Source organism: Osmerus eperlanus, chromosome 18 (genome assembly GCF_963692335.1).
Source record: "Osmerus eperlanus chromosome 18, fOsmEpe2.1, whole genome shotgun sequence".
Taxonomy (NCBI): Eukaryota; Metazoa; Chordata; class Actinopteri; order Osmeriformes; family Osmeridae; genus Osmerus; species Osmerus eperlanus.
Window position 1 is genome coordinate 12,814,519 of NC_085035.1, and position 18,826 is coordinate 12,833,344.

Below are 18,826 nucleotides of genomic sequence, written 5' to 3' on the forward strand. Positions count from 1 at the left end.
GGAATGAGTTTAGCTGTTTCACACATCGGCTGCAGGTTGTATACAACCCAATAGGCCCCTGGTAGAGAATGTTGTATTCCAATTATGGCTTGTCTCATATAAGGACTGTCAACTTTCAGTCTTTGCAACACTAACTAGCCCAAGATGAGCCCGGTCTGCCGCCTTTAACTCTGGGGACCCTGATCAGTAGAGGAAGGTCAGATACAACCTTTGAAGGCCATCGAAACAGCGTAAAGGGGTTACAGAACCAAGGTCGAGTCCAGCTACCATGGCTCTGACCCCAGGCGCATGTGGAGTGGACTTAGAGCCATCACAGACTACAAAGGGAGAGGCTACAGTGAGACCCAGTCCTCTGTCCTGCTGCCAGACGAGCTGAGTACCTTCTACGCTCGCTTTGAGAGGGACAGTGACCCCCCTGCAGTGGAGTTACCTGAGGGCCTAGCCAGTGGTGTGCCTACAATAACTGTAGCTGAGGCATTGCTCCAAAAAGCTCAACCCTCGCAAGGCACCTGGCCCAGACAACATATCAGGTGCTGCGCTGACCAGCTTGCAGGGGTCTTCAGTGACATCTTCCACCTCTCCCTCAGCCTGTCTGTACTCCCCACCTGCTTCAAGAGGACCACCATCGTCCCTGTGCCCAAGAACACCAAGGTCACCTGCATGAATGACTATCGCCCGATAGCACTGACCTCTGTCATCATGAAGTGCTTAGAGCGTGCCTCCCACCCTGGACCTTATGCAGTTTGTATACCGGTCCAACAGGTCTACAGACAATGCCATCGCCCTGACTATGCACACCGCTCTCACCTGTGGTTTGCCTACATTAACTGTAGCTGAGGTGAGGCTTTGCTTCCAAAAGAACAACCCTCGCAAGGCACCTGGCCCAGATGGTATATCAGGTAGGGCCCTCAGGGGCTGTGCTGACCAGCTAGCAGGGTTCTTCAGTGACATCTTCAACCTCTCCCTCATCCTGTCTGTACTCCCCACCTGCTTCAAGAGGACCACCATCGTCCCTGTGCCCAAGAACACCAAGGTCACCTGCATGAACGACTATCGCCCGATAGCACTGACCTCTGTCATCATGAAGTGCTTAGAGCGGCTAGTCAAATCATTCATTTGCTCCTTGCTGCCTCCCACCCGAAATGCTGCCCCCTCCTCCCCCAGTTACTGCGCGCTCACTTTTAACAAATATATTTTTTAGACTGCTACACATGTAATACATCGTTTAAAGGCTACGATTCTTGTGCTTGTACTTATGGAAACCATTTTGAGATCAAGTCGCAACAGCAAGTATTACCAACGTCTTTGTCCAGTCACAAATATGTCATCAAAGCAAACGCAAACTATTCTACTCACCCTAAAAGGTTTCGCCTAGTCCAGGTATGCAAAGAATCCGAACAAAAATGGACTGGTTACATTCCCAAAGGTCCAAACTATCTAACAAGTCGAGTAGTTCGACATTATATCCAACTTTATATCCAAACATAGCCACGAAGTTGTTGCTTCACTCTTCCTTCGCCATTTCAATTTTCGCACTCTGTCACGCACTGACACTCATACAAAGAGCTGTGATTCAAATATATACAACTGGAGAGTGTGAAGATGGCCGCTACACTCTGCCCTTTCGATTGACACCTTGTTTGACCCAATGGGAGCTTCCATGCCCGGTTGACAGCCCTCTACAGCCAACTAGGTCTGTGCGTCCCGTCCCGTCCCCCCGTCCCTTACACACAAATTTCTCAAACTGGCTTTGACTGGCTCTGAAATGAGCTTGTTAGCCTTGTAGCTAAGGAGATCATAGAGTTAATATAACTAGAGGAAGCAACTTTTGTCTTCCAAGATGGCGTCCCCATTCATTTCTATGAAAAGTGCTCAGTGGCGCAGTGAGGCAAGCGAGAGCGCGAAACTGGACCGCTCCATCTTTCCACTTCCGACTCTTCCGGTCTAGCTTTAAACAGTGGCTCTTTTTTTCCCTAGCTCCGAGACCTCGTGCACGCTTGCAACTAGCTGTACACGTCATACTTTGCGACAGCCAGTGGCGAGCATAGATTTATATGGTTGCGAGCGTGTGAGCTAAGGCATTACAGTGGTAGAATGGGGTACAAGTCCGATAAGAATCAGAGACATGATGCAAACTTTATGTAAATGTATGCTGTCATTGTATAGTATTCATTTCACTTGGTTGGTAGAAATAGGCTATAAGGCTAAATATAGGGCTATTCTAGATGGAACTCATCACATGTTGCTTTTTTTCTTGTGATTTGAGTATGATTTCCAACGCATTGTATCAGATTAAATAAACTGTTAACATGAACACCTAGCTCCGTCGTTGTTCTCGCCAGGCAAAGAAAGCTCAATAGTTATTTTGTAACAGATATCTTCCATAATGCAGACTTACCATAGCTTACTGTCAACTGTATTTTCAAACGAAATGCCTGTGTTTTCTATGTTCTACACAACCAAACGCCTATTAATGGATATAACGTGATCTAACAAGACTTGGAAATAATGTAATAAATAAAAGCTTGAGAAGTGTGTCTAAAATATACTTTATTTAACATTTGCCTTTGAAAGGGGCATATTAACAGAACTAGGCCTATATACAAGACGTTTCCATCAGATATAAGTGGGGGTGAAACAGTCACTGAGGACCTTCATTGTCCCACAAAAGCAGTCTGGCTTGATGACACGATTAAAAAAAAGAATAATGGGGGTGTTTAACAAAAGCTTCTGAAGGCAAGACTAATCATATTTATATCATTTCTTATTGTGGTTATCAGTTAAAGTATTAATCTTCGTCTTTGCTCCAGATAGACATGTCAACAATCTATGCTCACGCTTAACATAATGTAATATTTGCCATCATGTCATGAACGTAAAAACGTTCTTGACAGAAAAATCAAATCTGTTTTAAAATAACGGGAATAAACTATATTAACAACATTTCATGTATGTGTGACAACCATTTGCTAAACTTGCTACAACAGGGCAGGCAACTCAAGCCATTTCTCCCTGTGCTCATTCAATATGGCTCATTCAGCTCCAGATAAATCGGCTATCGGCCAATGTGAACTTTTGTGCTCGTGCCCTGTTAGTATCCGTGAGCACATTTGCAGGCAACTTTTATTGACGTAAGCAAATAAATGGGGTGCTAGTTTACCCATTTCGGACTGGTTTCAAATTGAGCAAAAATCAGAAAAAAATATTTTATGAAAAAGCTAGTAGTATGAGCCAGGTTCGAGAATCGAACAAAAATTATTGGGGGTGTGGTATCGTGATCATCTGGTTCATATAGATACTATTGCAATACCACCCCACTCCAGCAGGAGGTACAGTTAACCCTGAAGGTCAAGACCTTGACAGTAGATTAGGCAGTCCCAACCTGAGTGATGTCTGTCATCTACAACCTCTGTGAGTTCTTATATTAAATACTGAACATGATCATCTGGATTGAATCCTCATTTAATGGACACTACGTTATCACATATTGGCGACGAGGATACTGGATGGAGGAAAAAAGGGCCTGATTAAAGTCGGATGCGTCGGGATGACCGCAGGTGGCAGACGGTAGGAACGTGCAAAGTGCTATTGGACTGGAGGTAACGAGCAAAACGGAAAGATGACTACGATGATGATAGGCACCCTGTCAACTTTTGATGCAAAAGAGCAGACTTGGGAAGAGTACTGCGAGGTTCTTGATCAGTTTTTTGAAGCTAATGGGATCGATGATGGAGAGAAACAGAGGGCTATCCTAATCAGCGTGGTCGGTCCAGCAACGTACAAGCTCATGAGAAACCTGGTGAGTCCAGATAAGCCATCTGCGAAAACATTCGATCAGTTAAAACAAGTAATGAAAGAGCACTTCAATCCTAAACCAAGCGAGATGGTGCAGAGATATGTGTTTGACTCGCGTTCACGTCGGCCTACGGAATCTGTGAGTGCATATGTAGCGGAGCTCAGACGACTAGCTCATGACTGTAACTTTGGCACTACACTGGAGCAAAGGTTAAGAGATCGTCTTGTGTGCGGTATGAATGACGACCGGATTCAAAGACGTCTGCTCTCCGAAATAGACCTGACGTTTGAAAAAGCATTTAAGATAGCTGCAGAAACCTACAAAAGGCGGCCGTAGCATGTAACAGCATGAAAACGGAGGGAAATGAGACAAGAGGAGAATGGAGAAACAAAGAGAGAGATTGTTATCGTTGTCACGGAAGGCACAGTGCAGCCGAATGTAGATTTAAAGATGCCAAGTGTCATTTCTGCGGGAGAGTAGGGCACATCGGAGGAAGGAGTAGGAATAAAAGTAAGGATGATGCCCGTCCCAGTGAAACCAAAGCGCACAGAGCAGAGCGGCGCGCACGCTTTCAACCCCGTCCACACAGGTCACACAACGTGTGTGAGAGACAATGATGATGATAGCTCTGATGACGAAGAAGCATTCATACTGGCATGCCTGAATACAGAAACTTCCATGCAGAGAATTAAACCATTCGAAGTCAACGTGGAAGTGAATAAAAAGAAAGTACACTTCGAAATAGACACAGGATGCAGTGTGAGCATTATGAATGAAAATAAATTCAATGATATGTGGAAAGAAAAGAAACGCCCCAAATTAAATGAAAGCAAAATGTCTCTGAAGTCATACACGGGAGAAAAAATCAAAGTAGTGGGAGTTTCTGAAGTAAAAGTAAACTGCTCAGCAAGTTAAGACATTACCCCTAGTGGTGGTGAAGGGCACTGGACCTAGCTTGTTAGGTAGAGGCTGGCTGGAGGCTTTAAAGCTCAAGTGGGATGAAATTAAACATGTAAAAACAGATGCACATGAGCTACAGGAAGTACTGTCAAAGCATGAGGATGTTTTCAAAAAAGAACTAGGCATGTTAAAAGGCATGAAGGCAACAATCCGTGTGTCTGCGAATGCCCGTCCAAAGTTCTATAGGCCCCGCTCAGATCCGTATGCCATGAGGGCGAAAGTAGAAGAGGAGATAGATAGGCTCCTGAAAGAGGACATCATAACACCTGTCAAATACACTGAGTGGGCGGCGCCAATTGTTCCGGTGTTGAAGCCGGAGGGCTCCATTAGAATATGTGGCGATTACAAACTAACAGTAAACACCTCCTCACTAGAGCAATACTCTATTCCTCAAGTAAGTAAGTAAGACTTTATTTATATAGCACATTTCATACAAGAATTGCAGCTCAAGGTGCTTTACATAAAATCAATAAAAACAATAATACAAGTGATAAACAATTCAAACAAAAATTAAAATCCCAATAAGATCTCTGTTCAAGAGAGAAACCAACTTTAAACATGCATCTTAAAAGTAACAATAATATAATTAATAAAAGTAGGAAAACCCTTTTGAGATAAAATTACTTAAATGCTTCGGTAAAAAGGTAGGTTTTAAGCTGTCTTTTAAAAATGTCTAGAGTGTTTGCTTCCCTTATATTTATGGGTAATTTGTTCCATAGTTTTGGGGCGTAATTGACAAAGGCCGAATCACCAATCTTCTTATGACTGCTTCTGGTGACCTCTAATAGGCCTGCATTTGATGATCGCAGTGTTCTAGCTGGTGTGTAGTTTATAAATGAATTAGCAATGTAGCTAGGTCCTTGTCCGTGTAGAGCTTTGTATGTGAGGAAAAGGACCTTAAAGTCAATTCTGAAGGTAACAGGGAGCCAGTGTAAAGTAGCTAGGACAGGACTAATGTGTTCTCTCCTTTTAGTTTTGGTTAATAATCTAGCTGCAGAATTTTGAATGAGCTGTAGTCTTTCAGTGGTTTTCTTGGGAATACCAGTGAAAAGTGCGTTACAGTAGTCCAGCCGGCTGGATATAAAAGCATGAATTAACTTCTCTGCATCATTTTGGTTTATGAATGGTCATACCTTTGCTATATTCCTCAGGTGAAAGAGTGTAGAAGACCTGTTCAATACACTGGCAAGAGGGACACGGTTCTCCAAACTTGATTTAAGCCACGCCTATCAGCAGATCGTGATGGATGATGACTCCAAGAAATACCTAACGATAAACACACACAGAGGCCTTTTCACCTACAATAGGCTCCCGTTCGGAGTTTCATCTGCTCCAGCCATATTTCAGAGAACAATGGAGAGTTTGTTGCAAGGCCTGCCCGGAGTAGCTGTTCACCTTGACGACATTTTACTGACTGGAAGAGACACTGTAGAGCATTTGAGCACGCTGGAGGAGGTGCTCAGGCGACTGGAAGAGGCAGGACTGCGACTGCGCAGAAGCAAGTGTGCATTCTTGCAAGACCAGGTTGAGTACTTGGGTCACAAGATTGATGCTGAAGGCCTGCACCCAGTGCTGAGCGAGGTAACAGCCTTCGAGGAAGCTCCACCTCCAACCACAGTGACTGAGCTGAAAGCATATCTTGGCCTTTTAAACTACTATAATAAGTTCCTTCCTAATCTCGCCACACGTCTAGCACCATTACACAGATTGTTAAGAAAAGACATTCAGTGGACTTGGAAGAAAGAACAAGAAGATGCGTTTTGTTTGTCTAAACAGCTGCTGAAATCAGCACAAGTCCTGGCTCACTATTCAGCAGACAAAGAACTTGTGCTGGCATGCGATGCCTCACCGTACGGAGTCGGCGCCGTGCTGTCACACATCATGGAAGACGGAAGTGAAAAACCCTTCATGTCACGCACACTGACACCAGCTGAACAGCGTTACTCACAGCTCGACAAGGAGGGGTTAGCCATCATATTCGGAATCAAGCGATTTCACAAGTATATCTATGGACGAAGATTCACGATCAGCACTGATCACAAGCCATTGATCTCGCTTTTCCATGAAAAGAAGCCGGTGCCACATATGGGGTCACCAAGAGTGCAACGGTGGGCAATACTTCTGAGAGCGTACGAGTACAATATGGTGTACAAGCCAGGCAAAGACCACGCAAACGCAGACGCATTGAGCAGGCTACCACTGCCACACATTGAAGAGGAGGATGACACAGGACAGGTCCTCATGCTGGATGTGGTGGAAGACCCATCAATCACAACAGCCCAAGTGAAGCAGTGGACTGCGAAAGATGAAATATTATCACAAGTGCTGTTGTGGTGTTTGCATGGCTGGCCAAAGGAGGTGGCTTCAATGTTCAAGGCCTACAGCCAGAGAAGGCTTGAACTCAGTGTCAGAGATGGATGTGTGCTCTGGGGAGCGAGAGTGGTTGTTCCAAAGAAGGGGAGGGCCACCCTTTTAAAACATCTACACTACACACACCCAGGCATCTCCAGGATGAAGGGCTTAGCACGTTCACATACATAGAAAGAAGTACAGTCCTGCCACACATGCCAGGAAAACAGAAAGGCTCCAGCTGCAGCTCCTCTCCATCCCTGGGAGTGGCCAGAGACACCCTGGAGTAGATTGCATGTTGATTATGCCGGCCCTCACTTAGGCAGGATGTTTCTTATCGTGATCGATGCGCACTCAAAATGGCTTGATGTGTATCCAACAAGTAATGCAACAAGCCAAGTCACCATTGAAAAACTCAGACAGTGCTTTAGCACACATGGCCGGCCTCAGACAATAGTATCGGACAATGGCACATGCTTCACAAGCCAAGAGTTTGAATCATTCCTGAAACAGAACGGTATACAGCACATAACATCTGCACCCTTTCACCCGGCATCAAATGGCCTAGCCGAAAGAGCCGTGCAAACGTTCAAACAAGGAATTAAGAAAACAAAAGGAGATACTTTGGAAACCAAAATAGCAAGATTTCTGTTCAATTACAGAATAACACCCCAAAGTACGACTGGCTTGTCTCCAGCTGAAATGCTGATGTCTAGTAGACTGCGGTCCACACTGGATCTTCTGCTGCCCGATGTGAAGTCAAAGATTCAAAAGAAACAACTCAAACAGAAAGCACAACATGACTTACACGGCAAATGGAGAAGCTTCTCTCCTGGTGACGACGTGTACATCCGAAACTATGGTCACGGACCAAGGTGGGTCCCAGCCGTCATTGAGATGAACACAGGGCCTGTCTCCTACACAGTGCAGACAGGAGATGGACGCGTCATGAGACGTCACGTGGACCAGATCCGTAAACGTCACGCGTCGATGACAGAGACATCCATGCCGGACATGACACTGGAGCCCATGAGTCTTCAGGTTCCAGAGAACACAGCGGAGGCTTTGACCAGAGACTCGGCTGTTCCAGCGTCAGTGAGAGGAGAAGGGAGTGAGCCCACTGAAGGGAGTGAGCCCACTGAAACAGCCCAGGTTCACCCTCCAGCTGATCCGCCAGAGACGAGTGCAGACTCACCACCGGTGCTGCGACGCTCTGAGTGCACAAAAAAGACTCCAACTCATCTGAGAGACTTTGTGAACTAGTAGTGAGCTCCCTCAAGCAAGAGCAAGAATGCGCTCTGGGACTCACTGGAAGGATGGTAGTCCAACCACCTTCCTAGTTATTGTTTTCTGATGTTTAAAAAAAAACAAACAAAAAAAACATGCACAACACCTGTAAACATTGCCATTGATGTATAGGCTAATTATACTTTTCAATTAAGAGTTACATCGGAACACTATTTTAAGATAGTCAATAGTGTTATGATTTTATGTAGATTATTTTGATAGTTAAAGCATACAGGATGGTTAGTCAGACTGTTACTGTCTATAGTATATAGTGAGCAGTTAAGGTCACAGTTAATGTTGAAGCTCACCAGAGTAGTTTACTCTTAAGGGGGGAGGAATGTGGTATCGTGATCATCTGGTTCATATAGATACTATTGCAATACCACCCCACTCCAGCAGGAGGTACAGTTAACCCTGAAGGTCAAGACCTTGACAGTAGATTAGGCAGTCCCAACCTGAGTGATGTCTGTCATCTACAACCTCTGTGAGTTCTTATATTAAATACTGAACATGATCATCTGGATTGAATCCTCATTTAATGGACACTACGTTATCACAGGGGGAGATAGTTTTGTAAATGTTGACTGGAGTTAATAGAATAAAAACGACCGGAAGAGCAGGAAGTCTAACAAGAAATGCAATACCACCTACATCCACCGGGGCCGTTGCTTCACGCCGAGGGGCGAGGGGTGGGGGCTTGAAGGAGATGCTGAAAATGCTAATACCCAACATGCTAGGTATCTGTGGAGCCTTCAAAATAAAAGTCCCGGGCGTAATATAGATTACATTTAAATTTACATTTAGTAGACACTCTTATCCAGAGCGACTTACAGTAAGTACAGGGACATTCCCCCGATGCAAGTAGGGTGAAGTGCCTTGCCCAAGGACACAACGTCAGTTGGCATGACCGGGAATCGAACTGGCAACCTTCGGATTACTAGCCCGATTCCCTCACCGCTCAGCCACCTGACTCCCCACAGACACAAGCTGTGTTTCTTGTCCGTCAATCCTGGGAATCAGTTAAAGCACTCCAATGTGTTCATGCTTCAGTTCTTGTGTTTCAGCAATACTAATGGGGGATTATATATGATAGTTCTAAGTACCACCTTTCATTAGAGATAACAATTACGAAAAATAATACCTTTTTATCCTAAGTATTTGACCGTGGTTACAAAGGGTCATTTTGGAGTCTCCAAAAGGCCCTTTTAGAAAACGCCTGGATGTACTCTTATAAAAACACGTGTCAAATATGAATATATTGTGGGATTATGTTTGACTTTTGACTTGAATTGGGTAAGGCTTTAAGCTGTGGTCCAATTCTGTCTTCCAGCTAATACCTACCACCTCTAGGCCTCTTCAGGCCTCTGTTTTCAAAACAAAATCTAGGCAGAGATAGAAATGTTCAGTTTCCTTGTGTTCAAGCTTATATTACTCCACACCAGTAGGTCCTGACAACAGGGGAAATAACTTAAGAGTGTCACCTTTAAAAAGAGACCATTTACATGCATGTACTCCAAATGGTTCAAGAACAGCTTTCAATTTACTTTGGGTATGCTGTTTAGGCGTTTTCAGGCAAATTTAACAGGATGTTTAAAAGGTTTTAAACAAATTAGTTCTGTTACAGTAAGCATATCTACAGAGGAGCATGTTGTTGGTGATCATGATTACAGAACCTTGTCACCATGCATGTGTGTGTAGTGTACACAAAAATGGCAAATAAAAGATTTCACCAATCCGTCTTCTAATAGGCTAAAGGATATAAATATATGATATCTTAGTGTTATAGTTGTTTAGTCTATATACATGTAGCCCAGAGTCGGACTGGCCATCGGGAGAGACGGAAGATTTCCTGAACGGACGGTCAAACGGCTGCGGCATAATGCAAAAAATATATCATAATAATACACGGTCGTAGGCTGATCTGCGTTTCAAAGTCCCGGGCCGTTTTTCAGTCCCAGTCCAAACCTGTAAGCTTATATATTTTTGTAAAAATATTTTCTGTTGATTTTAATACAACTGTCAGATGACTATTTGGTCAACATTTGGCCATAAATAGGCCTGCTATATTGTGTGTTGCTCTGATATCTTAAAAGCGATAGCCTATATTTTTTAAACGATCTGGTAACTGAAAATTAAAAAATATATCTGACACCTAGGCTACAGCTCTTACTTTAAAATATGTTTAATGGTGGCTACTCCTTTCACCCCCCTTACGTATCATCTGTCTCCCCTTTGCCGATTTTGTGATGGGAATTGGGGAACGAAAACACTTGTAGGTGTGTCTCGCGAATTGCCAAGCGTCCATTGGTAGCGCAAGGCTCAAATATTTGCTTTGCCGATTGCAAAATGTGATGGAAAAACAATTGGCCACAATATACCCTGACCGAGAATGACGGATGTTTTTCTGACGGTGTTTGGTTTGACGGCGTTTTGTCTGAGAATGACAGGTTTTTCTGAGACTGAAGCCGTTTCACCTGAGTCTGACGACTTTTGGTCTGAAACCTGATGCCTTTTCGTTTGAGTCTGACACTTGAGTCTGAGATCTGAGGATGTCCTAAAATGAACACTGTACCACTTGTTACTGGTCATTTCCCAGAAAGCAACTGGCCAAGAAGGGGGAGTCTTTTAGGAGAGGGGTGGGTTGGTGAAGGAAAGCCATGCCAAGTCTAATATAAACTCTGACTCATCCCAGTGCTCATCCCAATCAGCAGGTATAGTTAGCCTGTGGCAAAGGACATTACTTCCACAATCTGGAAAAAGCCAGCCATGCATGATTCGCCCTATCCAACATCACTTGGGGTACCACCACCAGCCTCATCCCTTACCCCCATCATCCTTATGTATGCCACCAAGCAGTCACTGGCCACTTTGAATGGCATTTTCATTCCCTCATAGTGTCAATCTGAGTTACATGTAGTCTGGAACATACTACTCTATCACAATGTTCTACTTTTCTTTTGTGTACTATGTTTAACTTTGATCAAGTTATCAATGACAAAAAGAGACAGTACATTCTGGATTTGAAAAATAAACAAACAAAAAAGGGATACTTTTGTGCACTGCACTCAGTGATGTTTAATCATGGGGACTTTTTATTGGATGAAACTAGCATCCATCTATGCCCACCCACCCGACAAAGATGTCAACTGCTTTCGTGGTTGTGGTGCAGGAGTATATTTTGAAAAGCACTTTGCGACACACAAACAGTTTTGACTCACAACCAATGTCTGTTTATAAGAGCAATGTAAAAAATAACTTACATGAACATTAAATATAACTTAAAAAAGTATAACACTCTCAATAAATAGTTCTACTATTTACACTAATGGTAAGAGATGCAAAAAGTTACTAAAATACCAAAATATAGAAGCAGCAAACATTACAGGCATGAGGTACAGCAAGGGATCCTGTGGTTACAGTAGAGAGGTGAAGTCCTCAAATCAAACATCTAATCTGAAAACATCATTCCATTAAAGTCTCTGCATTATGGCTTATGAACGAACGGTACCTTGTCGAATATAAAGAACCAATGGCAAAACTTCAACCAAACTATCAACATATATTGAGTCAGACATGGTTTAAACACAAGCAGTCACAGTCTGTAGCCTGTATCCTTCTCCCAATGTTCTATATGATCACTGTTATTTGGCCAAAAATAATGAAAATTACAACCTGGAATGGTGTTAAAAGGAGGGGTATGTATGATGGAAAGTAAGGGGGAGATGTCAGGTCTTCAAACTTTAAAGTCTTTTCAGTTTAAGATTGAAGGTAGGCAATCTAATCACAAAAGAACCCTTAGATAGGTCCATACAAATGGTATAAAATCGCTTTCCAAAGGTTCAATTGACAGACAAATCTGCAGTACTGACATTGGAATTATGTAGCGATTGCAGTTCAATCTCTAATGAAAGCATCAGTATCTTGAGGATTATTACATACCTTTCAATAATATCTACATTGTACAATTCATTTTACCACGGATATATATTAAGTATAAAGTGTTACATGCAATTGTCAAAGCTGTCTTAAAAAACATCCATTATTCATATCTTTAAAAATTCTAAAAGTATTTGCTGAGTCCCTTTTTGGTTATCCCTTCATTTAGCATTCCTTCTCCATTTGTGTGTCATTGGTTTAGGCTCCACAATTCACACCAAATATGGTGGATTACATAAACTATGAACCACAGAAATTATATAGCTTGTCAAGAGGAACAAAATGCATTAATGTCTTCACATAATGTCTCAATGTGCAGCCTTTTTTTTCCTACATAGAAATGCCACAAATCTCAAATAAGTCTTGATACCACCTTGAGATGTACAGAATTCAAGAAAGATGAGCATACAAAACATATTTAACATTGGCTTCCTATTTGGCTTAATAATGTCAGGTGCAAATCTAGTGGGAATACTAATCACAGGATAGCTATTATAGTAGCAATACCATAGGAGATTCAAGAGACCGGACATCATACACTATTTTAAATCCTCTTCGGATAATAGCAGCTTCTAAAGGTTTTGACTTAAATAAAAAATGTCTTCTTTAATGGCATCTAAAAGTGCAGTAACTGAGGTCAATAATAAAAATACTGATTAAATATAGTTAGCAAAAATAAAAAGATAAATGTGAAAATTAGCAATGAAACATCCCACCTCCCTAGGTTTAAAAAGTATTCAAAAACAGGTACAATTTACATAGTATTGACTGAGAATACTTCTTTCCTTGCCTTGTGTGGTATTGTCATATGTTCTCTACTAATACTTTCTTCACTTGACATTGGACAGCATTGACCTTAAACGTTGTTTTCTGATTGCATGTTACAATCTACAGGTATAATTTTATAAATAGCTATGACAATGATTGGTCTGAGTGTCCATGCCATTGGATAGGCATACATATGACATGATACTATATATGTACGGGTTCATAAGCAGTTGGCCCTGTAATGGATAAGCATTGGAGCAGCAAACTGTGGACCACATGCCGAGCAGTCTTTCAATGTAAATAAGGTAAAGCCTGATGTGTGTTTAACAGTATATGAAGATTAAATTAAGCATGCAGAATAGCAGCCAAAGATCTATTGAAGTTAAAGGTTGTTGTGGTTGGTGGGTGTAACGTATCAAGGTCACAAAACTTTAAAATTAGGGATGCACAAACAGCAACACCATAGAAACAATAGAAGAGGCAATACTACTACATACTGTCTTTAGATTGGATCCATTGGCTTTAAGAACTGCTACTGCTCTAAATTTGAACTTGCTACAAATACATCCTAACAGTTTGAGGTAAACCTGCAGCACAGGTTTAACACACATAAAATGTATTAACTGTATGCACAAAGCACATGCACTCCACTGGCAGAACATTGTTTAGGGTAGTGTGTGCTTGCACATTCTAAGCAAAACCTATGAACTGAAGAAGCAGGTCTGCAAACATTGACTACATTCAAGACAAGGCGTGGGTCACATTCTTGAAGTCGTGGTCAATGTTCTGGAGCGTTCTAATCTATACTTTAAGAATTTACTAGATTTACTGCAATAAAATGGTTTGAGAAATGAGGTGTTAGGTTTTTGAAAGTTTGTCGTGCATATTTTCTGTTCTCACTCTTATTAATGCTATGGTGCAATGTGGGATGTGTACTGTGGGTTTAAGCATGCATGCATAAGCAAACGTGTGTCCATAAATACATTTGATAGGAAGTTTAGGCATTATGACAGACAGGTCTTCCACCTCTTATAAAGGTCTGCAATTAGATTGCATGACAACGTAGCAGGAAACACAGCAGCAGAAGCCATGCCATGTTAATACAACTGGTTGGAATTTGCGTCGCAACAACATTTTATTTTTTTCTGGTTCGTAAAAAAAAGACCTCCTGTGTTCAACCCCGTTTCTGTGGTATATACAAATCTTAATATTCATAATGTCTTCAAAATGGCTACTCAGCAAACCCCTAATTCATTCCTATTTAACATCTTTGTAAAAAGGATCCTTTTTACAAAGATGTTTGGAGAGGATGTTTACATCCTCTAGCGGTGATGCCTATTGAAAATGCATATATATAAAAAAAGGGCAATTTGAATACGCACTAAAATCTGAAATGGCATATGTAAAGCTTTCTAGCCAAACAACATAAGACGTCAAGTACTTTCATACTAATAGTGTTTTAGTCCGTTAAAAAAAAAAAATTCTATTCCATTCAGTACCACAGATTAAAACTTTATATTTTACAACCAAGAGAAGGATCCCCTAAGATTTTCTTTCTTTTGGTTTCAAAGAAAGTTATGAGCTTGGATAGAAAAGTCACTGAAATATACACAAAGATGGCACAAAACGGAACACAAGGCATGCATCCAATCTTGGCAAAATTTCGTATTTTGTGGATATTTTTAAAAATGTTTTCTTTAATTCCAAAAAGTATTGTTTTTTTGCTGTTTATATTTCTTTTTTTTCTGTCAGCGTTTTAAGGACTCTGCAGGGTTTACTTTCTGTTGGGAATTATTTTAGTTTGACCTCATGTCTGGACTTTTTCTATATACAGTATTTCATCGATGTATACAATCTTTCAATGAGGCCGGCGGCAGACTTGGGGTGCAGTATGGCTGGAGAAGTACATCTTTAAGCAGCATATGGAGGAGGTTAGAAGAGAGGGGTGGGGGGTTCCCCACCAGTCCCAGTATGGGTTTACTGTATTGTTGGGGGACAAGGGTCTCGGTTCTGGGGAATTTAGTCGAAGTCCAGAAGGGTCAGCCCAGAGAATGATCATTCTCTTGGCCACTGGGGTCTCGTCCACTAAGTTTTTCTGGGGCTTTAGGGTCTCGACAAGCACAGTCTTCCAGTATATCACAGGACATGGGGAATGGAATCACCTGGAGGGGACAAACAAAGACAAAGAAACATGACAGTTAACTTTAAACAGTATTACAGTCTCAGGTACTGGTTTGTGAGGCTAGTGTGGCCAGGCCAACAGGTTCACATTGTCAAGAGAATAAAATATCTGGCCCTGGCTACATATATAACCATTTTAAATACATAAGGATGGAATAATATTCAGTCAAGTCCTCAGTGTGTTACTATATGACTCCAATGCATTAAGGGGAATTAATTATTTGAACTATTAGAACCGACCATTAGAGTGATGTCAGAATCCTCTAAGCCAACTCAACTAACATGTTTCGCAGCATGACAAAGAATACCAGCAACTGCTCTGATCTGAGCGTTGCCGTCACGGATTCCTTGTGAAATATAAGTGTTGTGAACGCCTTTCAGTAATGATGAGTGCCCGCAAACACGTTCCAAAATAGAAGTGGAATAGGATTGGGGTGCCTGTGTTTGACGTCACCCGTCACACTGGCAGTGTGTCAACGGCGCCAGCTGCTGTAGTGTCGCCTCTCTCCTGGGGAACTGCTTTAGCTGTTTTGGTACTGTACACACTTCGAATACCCCCACCCCCGGGGTCACACAAACGAGTAACACGTGTCTACAATACCAGTAGTGATTCAGATCAGGGATTGTCTGCATTCCATTCTTCCCCTCATAGCTTATCAAAAGTGCTGCTGCTTGTGTCTCGTTTTAATATTAGTGGTGCCTTTTGCCAATGGAGAGATGTCTTTGTAACGAACATCACTTAGGGGTAAGGACATGTAAGGACAGAGTAGCGAAAAAACTGTCTACTGTAACAATAACAACGCAGTTCTGACAATGCAGAGTAAGAAATGTCCACAGTTATTATAAATATATATATAAAAGACTCCATGTTCCAGTCCAACTGTTTGTCATCTTCCAATCATCTAAATCAGTGTTTCACAAACTTTTTTTTCTGGGGACCCATATTTTAAAAGTCACAAGCCTTCGCGACCCAGGCCAATAGACATTATTCGTAAATCACAAAATAAAGGTGGATTTGCCCATTATTGAACAATAATGAGGATGTTTTATTGTTATTTTATAAATGATATTTTATTGTTATTTCAGAACTTGTAGGCCGACTGCCATTGTTAATAAGTTATCTCAGAGTGAGAGATCACTTCTCTCTGAACAATTGAACCAGCAATATTTAAAGAAGGTATCCAATAAGTGCCTAATTGGACATTAAATGTAGGCTATAAAAAAAAACTTATTTTCAACATTCAATTGAACCAGCAATATTGAAACAAAATATGAAATAATTACAAAAAGATTACAAATTATACAAAACAGTTTGTACCGTTTCAACATTGCTAATGGGATCAGAATCAGAATCAGAATTCGGTTTATTCGCCATGTATGTTATACAAACATGGAATTTACTGTGGCAGGGAGGTGCAAACACTAAACATATACGAATCTTAAATTAAGTAAAGGTACAGAAGTTTAACTATTCCTAAGAACTAAACAATCTAAGAATAAAACAATTTAAATATAAAATAAAATATATATAAAAATAAGAATAAGAATGAGCAGCATGAGTGGTCAACATAGTGCAATAGTGCAATCAGATACTGGGTTAAATAATGAATGAATGTCAATGGGAGTCCTTGGCCTTGTTGAAGAGGCCAGTGGCAGATGAAAAGAAACTGTTCTTATGGCGTGAGGTTTTGGTCCTGATGGACCGCAGCCTTCTGCCAGAGGGGAGTAGCTGGAACAGGGAGTGGCCAGGGTGGGAGGGGTCGGCCACAATCTTCCTCGCTCGCCTCAGGGTCCTCGAGGTGTGCAGGTCCTCAAGGGTAGGCAGATTGCAGCCGATCACCTTCTCAGCAGTGCGGATGATACGCTGCTGTCTGCTCTTGTCCTTGGCAGTGGCAGCAGCGTACCAGATGGTGATGGAAGAGGTGAGGATGGACTCGATGATGGCTGTGTAGAAGTGCACCATCATTGTCTTTGGCAGGTTGAATTTCTTCAGCTGCCGAAGGAAGTACATCCTCTGTTGTGCTTTCTTGATGAGGGAGCTGATGTTCAGTTCCCACTTGAGGTCCTGGGAGAGGATGGTGCCCAGGAAGCGGAAGGACTCCACAGTGTTGACTGGGGAGTCGCACAGGGTGATGGGGGTGAGTGGGGCTGTATTCTTCCTGAAGTCCACAACCATCTCCACTGTCTTAAGAGCATTGAGCTCTAGGTTGTTCTGGCTGCACCAGGTTGTCAGCTTCCCACCTATAATCAGACTCGTCCCCGTCAGAGATGAGCCCAATGAGGGTGGTGTCGTCCGCAAACTTCAGAAGTTTGACAGACGGATGACTGGAGGTGCAACTGTTGGTGTACAGGGAGAAGAGCAGAGGGGAAAGGACGCAGCCCTGAGGAGATCCGGTGCTGATGGACCGGGAGTCAGAGACTTGTGTTCCCAGCTTAACGCACTGCTTCCTGTCAGACAGGAAGTCTATGATCCACCTGCAGGTGGAGTCGGGCACGTTCAGCTGGGAGAGCTTGTCCTGAAGCAGGGCGGGGATGATGGTGTTGAAGGCAGAGCTGAAATCCACAAACAGGATCCTGGCGTAGGATGCTGGGGAGTCCAGGTGCTGTAGGGTGAAGTGGAGGGCCATGTTAAGGGCATCATCCACCGACCTGTTGGCTCTGTAGGCAAACTGCAATGGGTCCAGGATTGGGTCGGTGATGGATTTGAGGTGTGCCAGCACAAGGCGCTCAAAAGACTTCATTACTACAGAGGTCAGGGCGACGGGTTTGTAGTCGCTCTGGATAAGAGCGTCTGCTAAATGAGTAAATGTAGTCATTGAGTCCTGTTGGCCTTGGCTTTTTGGGCACAGGGATGATGGTGGAGAACTTGAGACAGGCTGGCACATGGCATGTCTCCAGGGAGGTGTTAAAGATATTGGTTAACACCGGAGACAGCTGGTCAGCGCAGTGCTTGAGGGTGGCAGGAGAGACAGAGTCCGGCCCAGCTGCTTTGTGGGGGTTCTGCCTCTTGAAAAGTCTGTTAACTTCACCCTTCTGAATGGAGAGAGTCGTCACTGTAGAGGGGGGGAGGGGGGAGGCCTCTTGGGTGGGAGGGGGTAGATCAGGACAGTCCAACTGTCTTTCAAATCTACAGTAGTACTCGTTCAGGTCGTTGGCCAGGCGGGAGTCGTTAGTGGAGTGGGGGGCTCTGGGCTTGTAGTTGGTAATCTGCCTGAGCCCTCTCCAGACAGAACCAGAGTTGTTAGCAGAGAACTGGCACTTCAGTCTCTCTGAGTACAGTCGTTTAGCCTCTCTCACCGCCTTGCTAAACCTGTTCTTCGACTCCTTGAATCGGTCTCTATCCCCACTCCTAAATGCTTCCTCCTTCTCTGACCTCAACCTTCTGAGCTCTGCTGAGAACCAGGGCTTGTCATTGTTGAAGTTAACCCTGGTGCGTGTTGGAATAGAGCAGTCCTCACAGAAGCTGATGTATGATGTCACAGCCTCTGTGAGTTCATCCAGACTATTGGTAGCAGTTGTGAACATATCCCAGTCAGTACAGTCCAAGCA

At 42.8% G+C, this 18,826-nt stretch overlaps 1 protein-coding gene and 1 pseudogene across 1 annotated transcript in view; one reads left to right on the forward strand and one right to left on the reverse strand.

The window, feature by feature from the left end:
- Positions 1–3,631: 3,631 nt before the first annotated feature.
- LOC134039101 (uncharacterized protein K02A2.6-like) lies at positions 3,632–8,368 on the forward strand (annotated as a pseudogene).
- A 3,163-nt stretch (positions 8,369–11,531) lies between these two features.
- The window catches only part of LOC134038990 (pappalysin-1-like), a 267,738-nt gene continuing 260,443 nt past the window's right edge, over positions 11,532–18,826 (reverse strand). Inside the window, exon 22 of the mRNA XM_062484743.1 lies at positions 11,532–15,258. Coding sequence (XP_062340727.1) covers positions 15,136–15,258 — 123 coding nt within the window. The 3' untranslated portion in view covers positions 11,532–15,135. The remainder of the gene's footprint in view (positions 15,259–18,826) is intronic.